Source organism: Carassius gibelio, chromosome B24 (assembly GCF_023724105.1).
Source record: "Carassius gibelio isolate Cgi1373 ecotype wild population from Czech Republic chromosome B24, carGib1.2-hapl.c, whole genome shotgun sequence".
Classification (NCBI taxonomy): Eukaryota; Metazoa; Chordata; class Actinopteri; order Cypriniformes; family Cyprinidae; genus Carassius; species Carassius gibelio.
The window spans coordinates 7,327,777-7,338,254 of NC_068419.1; the positions used below are offsets into that span (position 1 = coordinate 7,327,777).

At 33.6% G+C, this 10,478-nt stretch overlaps 2 protein-coding genes across 3 annotated transcripts; both read left to right on the forward strand.

The window, feature by feature from the left end:
• Positions 1-3,425: 3,425 nt before the first annotated feature.
• On the forward strand, positions 3,426-6,472 carry LOC128013514 (uncharacterized). Of its 2 annotated transcripts, XM_052596578.1 has the most exons (5): positions 3,426-4,325; positions 5,160-5,510; positions 5,789-5,914; positions 6,038-6,087; positions 6,172-6,472. In XM_052596578.1, exons 1-5 carry the CDS (start codon positions 4,307-4,309, stop codon positions 6,280-6,282), a joined length of 657 nt encoding a protein of 218 aa, XP_052452538.1. In that variant the 5' UTR covers positions 3,426-4,306; the 3' UTR covers positions 6,283-6,472. The 2 variants fall into 2 exon arrangements, with proteins under 2 accessions (XP_052452538.1, XP_052452539.1); XM_052596579.1 differs by lacking the exon at positions 5,789-5,914 and having other exon boundaries at positions 3,427-4,325.
• A 1,107-nt stretch (positions 6,473-7,579) lies between these two features.
• LOC128013007 (uncharacterized) lies at positions 7,580-10,110 on the forward strand. The gene is made up of 6 exons (XM_052595679.1): positions 7,580-7,701; positions 8,375-8,430; positions 8,538-8,825; positions 8,927-8,959; positions 9,125-9,166; positions 9,260-10,110. The coding sequence occupies exons 1-6, from the start codon at positions 7,697-7,699 to the stop codon at positions 9,457-9,459; spliced, it is 624 nt and encodes a 207-aa protein (XP_052451639.1). The 5' UTR covers positions 7,580-7,696; the 3' UTR covers positions 9,460-10,110.
• The last annotated feature ends 368 nt before the right edge of the window (positions 10,111-10,478 follow it).

A 10,478-nucleotide genomic window follows, 5' to 3' on the forward strand; every position in this document is an offset into this window, starting at 1 on the left:
GTTGTGGAACTTGTGGTTGATGTTTCTCAGTGGTTTGTACAGGCTTTTCTGCGACAGTGATTCCATGTGTGCCATAGTGGAGAATGCATTGTAATAGCTGATCAAATCACAATGTCAGTACTTGCATTTTGAGTTGTTTTGAGCCTGCAAAACAGCTGAAACTGTAGAAAACAAATATCTGGCAAGCAAAAAAAAAAATCTTTTTTTCAGGGATGCATAAATAGACATTGCAAAAAAAGAAAAATGAACAAAGTCGCAATATATCCCCAAACAATAAGAAAGATGTTAAAAAACAAAAATGTACATTTTCTAAAGGACTATGTAGGCTACTTTATATATTAAACATACAAGGCTTTTCTGTTGGCAAATGACACCATTAATATAAAGTACCAATCTATAAACACAACATATCTATAATATGTAATATATGTTGGAGTTTTTTTTTCAATTGACTGTAGGTAAATATTCACTTAATCCAGAGGTAGATCAGTAAATCAGAGGTAGACCACTTCTAACGAGTTTGAAACGAGTTGATCTGTTCGATTCCGACTGAAACACGACCAATCCATAATCAAAAGCCGACTCTAAATTCATTTAGGAATCTGAAAATGTAGAGAGTAATTCCACCGCTAGGTGTCAGAAATGGGCTCAACGAAAGTGGACTAATACCTGCTACAGTATCTGTTCACATTCGTTTCAATAACAGGGCGTAGCTAGATGCTTTCTCCAGGTATTATAGAGAAAATATATATATACATATATATAGTTATAGATTTCATTTACATTCTGGGTGGTGTGACCATCTTTCCATCTGTTGTTCTCTGAAACGATCTCGCTGGTCAGATGTCATATCTCATTTTTCCCATTAGTGGTTCATTGTGGTAAAGTGCTATATGTGGTCATAAACAACCATCATCAGCAGTGAAAAACAGGATGTAGTTAACAGCCACTGAATATAATTTCTAACATGAAAAATTTAGGACGTTCACCAAAGTCATTGCTTCAGACACTCACAAAAAATGCATTAAAAAAATATACATTCTTAATTCTCTATTTCAGTTCTGCTATCACTTTATTAGAAGTTTTCTCTAAATAGAGTGTCTGTTCAATGTGCGTGAGACGACTTGCTTTTTTTATTCGCTGGCACAAGAGCTAAATTTAGTCAACATTTAGAGAGAGGAAACATTGTGAAAAAGCTGCTGTGAGAGAGGAGGTTTTTGATATTATATACAATAAAATTCAACGGTATAGGCCATTGCAAGTATTGTCATTATTCATGTGCATAACTTAGATATTTAAAGTTGCATAAAATACCATAAAGCATTAACATAAACTGCTAAGTATTACAATTCATAGTAATCTGCACTTCTGCATCTCCACATTGTAGCACATCTGAAAAAAAGAGGTTATAAAGCTACTCTTATTACCAAAGAGACATGTTTTATTAAAGACTAAAGATGAAGTGAATAACATGATTTTGAAATAATCAATTATTGTATCAGTGTATACAGAATTGATTGAATTGATTGCTCACATGATCATTCATTTTAAATTCATATATTTGAATGTACATAAAATTGTTAACAGATGCTTTTATCCAAAGCAACTTACAGGTGAAGAACATCACAATATACAGGAGTCAATAATATTCACAGAATTGGTCAAATAAAAGCATTTGCATTTCATATTCTCACATATGAATAGTCTTATGATTATGTTCTCTCACACAGTGAAACCTTCAACACAGTCATGAGTTCAGCCTAAGACCGCTTGCCCACTGAAGATAAGCAGGGTTGAGCTGGTCAGGACCTGGATGGGAGACCTCCTGGGAAAACTAGGCCAGCAGGGGGTTCTCTCCCTGTGGTCTGTGTGGGTCCTAGCGCCCCAGTGTAGAGATGGGTTTGGGGACACTACTTTCACCAAGCACCATCCTTCGAATGATACATTAAACTTAGGTCTTGACTCTCTGTGGTCACCAAAAATCCCAGGATGTCTTTTGAAAATAGTAGAGGCTCGACACCGGCATCCTTGCCAAATTCGCCCTTTGGCTTCTGACCATCATGGCCTCCTAACAATCCCTATATCTGCTGATTTGCTTCATCACTCTGTCTCCTCTCCACCAGCAAGCTGTGTGTGGTGGCGTTCTGGTGCACTATGGCTGCCGTCACATTATCCAGGTGGATGCTGCACACTGGTGGTGGATGAAGAGACCCCCTGACAATGTGAAGTGCTTTGAGTGCCTAGAAATGCACTACATAAATGTAATGAATATTTATAATTTTTATTATTACATAAAAGTATGTGCACACACACACACCACAAACTGGCATATGTGGTTTACAGGGTCTCTCAATAGGTGTAATTGTTTTTATACTGACCTGATCACACACACACTCATTAAGTTAACCCAAATTGTGGGCTTCATGCCATATAGGACATTGTGTTCATATTAATTACCTAAACCTTTTTCTTCTTTTTTACTGTTAGCCCAGACAGACTTTTGTTGCTAGAGAAAGCAAGAGACGTACACAGACGACACTAGATAACACCAAATCATGAATAATGTTTACTGAATGATCTTCCACAGAAATTCTGCAGAAATTATGATATTGAAAAATGTTAGTGTGTAATTTTAGTATTTTTTTCTAAAGTATACATGGATTAACATAATGTTAGATTAACATAATGTTAATCAGTAGACCTTTCAAACTTGTTGTGGGTTGTTGTTCCAGTCCACCTTCACCTACAGTTCTTTAGACCTTCTTTTAGGTCTGTAGTTGATTTCCACCTGCACTGAATTTATTTATTTATTTATTTTCTTTATTTGGTCTGTTCACTTTCTCTTTCCCTTTTTTTAGTCCTATAGTAACCCTTTAAAGAGTTCTTTCTGATAAAGTTCTCTATGATACTGCTAAGACTTTGTAAGGCGACCAGTACCTCCAGCGGAAGTCTCGGTCATGTCAGTGTTTTCTTGTTACGCACATGTATTTCCTGATACAGGAACTCAGGGGCTTCAACACATTTCTTAAAAGCTAGACCACAGCTCCTCAAAATCAGTTTTCTTTTTTTAAGATGCATTATTAGCATATTAAAAAATTATCTAGAGAAAAAAAGACTGCAATGTGGCTGGGCTATCATTTCAATTATTGTTAATATTTGCAGTATATTTTTGAAGAAAGAAAAAAAACATATTTCCACAGAGATGCAGCTACGTGTCAGTGTTTTTTGTTTGCTGAGACAGCAGAGGGGAAGTAGCTACTAGAGGCAAGAAAAACAAGTGTAGGGTTGAAACAAACAAATAATGAATAATAAAGCCTCATCAGTGATCAAAGCATTAGAGGTGCTTTATTATAGTATTGTGATTGAAATTCATTTGAATCAATGATCGTTGTAACTGAAACAAAAGAATATATTGTGCAAGCATTCATTTGGAACATTAGTCAACCTTTATCTTTTGTTCTCTGTATTTTTTTGTGAGAGCTTCACCACAACAACCACTTAATAAGATATATATTTCTGCTTTGAAAATGAACATTTTCCAGTGAACTCTAGCCGTGCTCATTAGCATTCCTGCCACGCTGTGGGTCAAAACCTCAAATGCTCTCGGTGGTGTGCTTTGAATTTAGTTTTGTGTTTTGTAAATTTGAATGAAAAAAAAAAAGAAAAGTGGATTCTACAGTCCTTAGGTTCTTTTCGCCAGAAGATTGAGTCTGAAAAGTTGTTGCTAAATTTGATTATTTAATGAAGCAAAATGACAATTGTTTATTTACAGCTTGTAGCATTAGAAAAGTGAGATAACTTAAAGACCTCCGAATAATGTGACGACAGAAGCAAGGTCATTACTGATTGCTCAACCGCTCTTGCATCCGTAATTTATATATTTTCATTTCAATAGAATTATCATAATTTAAATGATACATTATTATCCTACATTAGTGTCATTTTGCATTAAGTTGATTTTGAAGACCTGGAATGTTGTCCTCTTCAGAATACTGAACTATATGACAAATTGGATAATAAAAAGGATAGCTCATCCAAAGACAGAATTTGTCATAGTTTACTCGCCCTCATATCAATGTTGCCCTCATAAATAACTGTAAACAACCTGGAAAGTTAGATACTGATACATTCCTTTAGGTTGCTTTTACATTAATTTGCATCCCTCTATGTATGTATTTTCTTATCACAGTGGCATTGCCTACTGGTGATTCAAGGGCATCTATGACGTCATCAAATAAAAGAGGAAAACACCACAAGTGTCTTTCATTCTGCTTTCACCCACAGAGACAGAAGCCCAGAGAAAATCATGCTGAGAGGATTGATTAGTAAGTACAGTACATGCCAAAGGCTTTATGTGTCCTCCTTTTGCTTAATATATGTACTGTATTGTATGTGTTTACGTGCAGCATATGAGTGCACAATTAAGTGTCTGTTTTTCTATGCATGACTGGCTGAAATTACAAATGGTAAAAAAAAAAATAATAATAATAATTATAACGTTATTTTTTTTCTTACATCTTCTTTAACAATATATAGCAACATAAAATAATCTTTTCTTGATTTTAGTTAGATTGTGAATGCATTCTCTCGGTAAGATTGAAGCCATTGTGGGCATTTAATGTGTTTGGCTTACTACAAAAAACACTGGTCCAAAAAAATGCATGTGATCTTTTCTGAAACCATTTTCTGGACCACTGAGAAATGGAAATGAAAACCTTAATTTCATGATGTTTGTTTAAAAGGATGTTAGTGTGGAAACTAAATCAGTCAGTTCTAAATGTGAAGAGATCATACAGTAGCATTCATGGTAAAGGCCTCAGCACTGCTATGGTCACTGTGACTGAAAGCAAAGTGCACAGCAACTGGAACAACAGGACGTGGTTCTCAATGAAAAAAAATATATAAAAATATATATATAATTAAAAAATCAGTTTCGTAATCAAAAAATCTAATATTCTAAATATATATATATAAAAGTGAAATTGTGAAATTGAGATTTCAATTAAAAAAAAAATAATAAATTTGACTAAAAATGAAAAATAGCAATATAACTAATATCTTGGAAATACTTGATTTTGAAAAACAATGCTGATTTATGAAGTATTATTGTCAGAAAATTTGCAACTTTGTCATAATACTTGAATTTGTTTCATCTTCAGGTTTCAGTGTCTTAATGATTGTCACTGAAGGAGCATCAGTGAAAGTTCATCCAGGAGGAAACACAACACTTCCCTGTAGCATTAAAAACGATACAGAGATTACCTGGATCCTCACAAATGGAAACCAAACATTTGCCAGAATTCTAAGACTAGAATATGGTTATGGTCCAGAACCTAAACCAGAGCCCTCCTATATTCACCCCAGTTACGCAGGTCGGATAAGAGCTCTCAGTTCATCCACAAACACTCACTCTCTGCTTCTGATGAACATCACTGACACTGATCTCATGCTCTACTGCTGCACTGACTATAAGATTGAGCAAACTCACTGCACAAAACTAGACTATGAAGGTATACATGCATTTCAGACAATCCAATGCATAATATTATCATAGGCCTATTCATTTAAAATATTTGACCAAGGGTAAACAATGAAAATCATGAAAAGAAAATATGACTGCAACCTTGAAAAAGTTAAATAATTCTTGCCTAGACAGAAAGTCTTTGGGAATTTCAATACATTTGTTGAGTTAAAAAAAGCTATAATATTTATGGTACTTTTATGAATTCAAACTGAACTAACAATTCATATCCTAAAATCCTGCCATATTCTCCTTATCCTGATGTAGAGCAGCAGAATGGTATTGGTAAATATATTAGCACGACAGTATGGCTGCCTGTGATCTGTGCACTTCTATTACTCTCCCTGATGTCAAATGTGTGCATGTGCTGGAAAATAAAAAGACAAAAAAAAGGTTAGCAGCACATAGCACAATTCATGTACATTCCTAAACATTTTTTAACTGTATAAATTACTAATTAATTTGACTTCCTATTTCTTTAATTCCTTTTTTCTATTGTTTTTTTTTTCCCCTCAGAAAACTTACAGGAATCAAAGACATCATATAAAAGTACACAGGATGAGCAGGTATTCACCTTTAAGATTTCTAAAGAAGTTAAATTATTAATTTGGCTAGCAAATGGAAATGTACATTTACCTCTACTGTTTCAGGAGAATGAAGCTGATGGAATTTCATATGCATCTGTGAATATAAATAGAACGGAAAGAAACAGAGGACAACATCATCTCACACAGGACACAGTATATGCACGCATTAAGTGAAAATAAATGCATTTCTAAAATCTAGAATGTCTGCCTTCATTTTGTATAAGATAAATAAAAACTGCATAACAAAGGCTGGATATAACGTTTTATATACACACTCACTCACATACACAGACATTCACATTTTAATGACACTCCTGTTGTACATTTGGATGGTGTTAATTGTTTTTGTGCAACCATAACAAACATTTTTTTACACTATCTAGTGTGTCATGCCATATTAAAGAAAATCCATTTGGAAAGATTTTTTTTTTTTTTTAAGTTGCAGTTATGTTTAGTTTAAATCACACAAACTATTAAAAGTGTTGGCTATACTGTAGATGAACTATCATCAGACTTCTTGCTGTTGGAGTATAGCACCAACAGAGAAAAAGAATACTTTTTGTGTATATTTTCATAGGGCTTTTTTTATATCGCTTTATATATTGTTCTTGTTTCTTACATTGCCAGCAGAGCAAGATCTTCTTTATTGATTAATTGTTAACAAAATACTGAAAGTCTGTGGCATAACCACCAGGAGAAACTGTTTAGTGCGGTCATTGTTGAAAAAAAAAAAACATTAAAGTTAAAAATAAAATAAAAAAACACAGGATTCAACATTAACCTTTTCCAGGTAAAAAATTGGACGAGTAATGATCATGATCACTAATTGTCTAGGATAGGTACTGAGGGAAGTACCTATCCTACACAATTATAGTGCTTTCACTTTCTATAGGCTACCAACTGACTCATCCTTATTATAATGATAATTTATACATGCCTTTATTGTCCATTTTAGATTTAAAATTCAAAGCAATTTTTGTTTTGTATTGTCCCGTTCCTGAACATTTACTAAATGTTTATGGAGCAGCCAACTTAAAAATGTAGGCCTATAGAGGCTGGTCCAAAAATAAGCCACATTTACAAGGAACAGACATGGAAAGTATATGCAAAAGAGTAGAGTGAGATGTGAGTAAAGACGTTGTAATAAGAGATTAAATGAGTCTTTCCATTGTCAAATAAATAAGTAAAATAAAATATATGCATACATAAATAAATAAAACAGTCCACACAACAGTGGTTATTGTTTGATCAAAATCACTTGAGTAGTCCTTGGCTATTGCCACTATTGGTTCATGTCCGGTCGCATAGACTGTAAACATATATTAAATCCAGCTACCAGATGGCGAATGAAATGGTTTCACTTTTCATACAGTGTACGGCAGATTTAGACGACTCGAATCAAACGAGTTATATAGGCTGTAAGCGCCTCCCGTAGAGGCGTCGCCTTGCTTTTTTCCTGATATAGGCTACTGGCGATCTCCCCGCAAACTAAGTCAGAACGTACGTTTCACTTTTGAGCTCAGAAACAGGGAGGAGACTTCACAGATCTACAGTCAACTCAACGGAACTCCCCTCATGTCAGGGCGAAATGCTGTGAGTATACAGCTTAATACTTTCAGTGCAGAAGAGCTGGATCATCCTGAAGAACTACCACATCAGGCGAAAGACTCAAACTGCGCGCAGATAAAAGAGCCGAATTTAATACTGCATGTCATTTAATACATCGATTGCACGGGTTTAAACTTGAATAGTACTACGGATTTGTGTAGTTTGCTTTTAATAAAACTTTTCAATAAAAAAATATGTGTTTGGTAATTATTAATTTAGTGAAATGTGTTGTTCATTAGTTGTGTATAAAGGGTAGGCATAATAAGCAATGCTTCGCCCTACACCTTTTTCAGTAATTGTTTATTTATTTTTGTGAAAAGTTGTCTGTGAGGACTGAAATGTAATTAATGATTGATTGAAATAAAAAAGCATTTCATTTAATTTATTCAATTAAATAAATAACAAATTACTAGTCCAGATAAAATCACTCTAAATTTTTAGGTGGCTTGAAATGTTTTAAATTTAAATTAAAGTTTCAATTTGTCAATTAATATAACAAAACAAGCAAGCAAACTGATTTCCTCCGCAGTGTGAACAAAGCCATATTCACTGGTAAAATTTAGTAGGCTATCATCAGTACAAGCAAATATTCCCCTTATATAACTGATTTTCTTTAACTGCTATATTTAAAAAATTTAAATACACATTTTACCTGCAGGTCATCAGTTATCTTGTGGAGCCTCCTGCTGATTCCCTTGAGCACAGCCAATAGAGGTAAGCACTTTATAAGTAATGCAATTTTGATTTCGTACAGAATTACTACAGTGTATCAGGTTATTTACTGTTCCTAACAAATAATGCAAGTTCTGTTTTATATTGAGGTTTCACAAAGTGTAAGGGTGAATCCACCACATTGAACTGTCTGGAGCCAAATAATCATATAGGGGGCAAAGTGGATATAAACGCTCTTTGGAAAAAACATTCTGGTGAAAGAGTGATCTGGAAATACAACGGAGATAGTCAAAAGGGAGCCAGTTTCAAGAACAGGACAGTAGAGTTGAAAGAGGATTTATCCCTTTACATCAATGGATGTGATCAGTCAGATCAAGGCACATATATTCTCTGTATCGATGGAAAACCGTGCTGTGAAGTTACACTACTTGTCAGAGGTAAATAAAGCAGTTCCCTAAATAATAATCAATAAATAATCTTATTTAAAAAATATTTTATGATGTCATTAATTAAAGTTGTCATAAAATATTTTTTACAGACTCAAAACAATGCAAACCAAAAACGACCACAGGTTTGTTAACTTTTTTTTATTCATTTTTTTTATTTAGTCTTGCTGCACAGGGATTAACAGTTTAGTCTTTCTTAACTATTATTAAACACTAGTTTCTCATGCTTAATGCTTTAAGATTAATGAATTGAGCGAGCATCATTAAACAATTTTTTTATATTCCCACAGAACAATCAGTTAGAAGCACAGCATTTTCTATGGCAAAACAAGGTAATAACAATATAAAGAATAATTACTTTGTGACCTATCATTTTGCTTTCTCAGAGACTCTACAAAATATGTTTTCCCCTCTTTCTGTTTTAGCTACCAAAGATGAAAAATACCTGGAAACTGAAACCAGTCTGCCAAATGCTTACGTCAGATGGGTTATTTATGTCTGTTTATTTTTGGTTGTGTTCGTCATATTGCTGTTTATCTGTGTTATCTGTGTTATCCGTGCATACATCCCAAAAGAGGAAACTAGTAAAAATGATAAGTCAGGATCTAAACTGCTCCAAATATAGAATATATAGAGTAACTATGCCGATGCATGGTTTTCAATTTAATGTGGATAAAACAGCATATCATCAGCATGAACATCAGAACCGAAACGTTAGACTCAAAAATATAAAATTACAATTTATGTCAGGATGTCACATTTTCATAATTCTTCTGACATCAGCAAAGAAAGGTTATGCCCTATTATGCCTGAGCTACATTTGCCTACCCTTATTTTTGATATGGTGCAAATTTTCTTTCCCTTACAGTTTGCATTTGTATTGTCTTTGCTTGGGGTCCCCAAGGACCAATGATGAAAGCAAAGGCAATACAACTGCAAACAGAAAGGGAACGAAAGTTTGCATAATACCAAACAAAAGGGTGCGCAAATGTAGTTCAGAAATGTTGCCAATAAGTACCTGTCCTTATAGAGCAGTTGTTAAAAATATTGAAACACTAAATATCTACGTATGTTTAACTTCACGTTTATTACTGTTTCTAACTTTAAAAGAATTATTAGACACTGTTGTAAGTCTAAATAGCAAAGATCATCTGGAATTAATCTGGGTGGAAGTATATCTTTTTCCATTTACTGGAAACTTATGGGTTTCATTTCATTTTTATATTGTGAAAATTGCATATGATAATGATTGTCTGATTTACAGAGATATATATATATATATATATATATATATATATATATATATTTTTTTTTTTAATAAAGAACATATACATAAATCAAATCCTTGAATCCATTTCTTTAATTATGAGTCTGTTTGTTGAAACAAGACAAGACTTCACAGAAGCATGTTTTTACCAAAAAGTACAATAAGCAATAAGCTACCCAGTTATTAATTTACAATGAGTTCATCATGAAACAACCAATGATTGAGACATTTTCAAGAAATGCCTGACTTCATTCTTATAGTTCCAAGCTGATGAGGAACAATGTTTTCCTTATTCACTTTAAAAAAAAAAAATCTTTAAAATGCACCTTCAAAAACATATATCATATGGCTAGTATTACTCACACCAACCTAACATG

Coding starts and splice junctions, on each gene's coding strand:
- LOC128013007 (XM_052595679.1), top strand. Junction 8,826..8,926: donor AGTTACACTACTTGTCAGAG/GTAAATAAAGCA, acceptor TATTTTTTACAG/ACTCAAAACAATGCAAACCA. Junction 8,960..9,124: donor CAAACCAAAAACGACCACAG/GTTTGTTAACTT, acceptor ATATTCCCACAG/AACAATCAGTTAGAAGCACA.
- LOC128013514 (XM_052596578.1), top strand. Junction 5,511..5,788: donor CACAAAACTAGACTATGAAG/GTATACATGCAT, acceptor ATCCTGATGTAG/AGCAGCAGAATGGTATTGGT. Junction 5,915..6,037: donor AATAAAAAGACAAAAAAAAG/GTTAGCAGCACA, acceptor TTTTCCCCTCAG/AAAACTTACAGGAATCAAAG.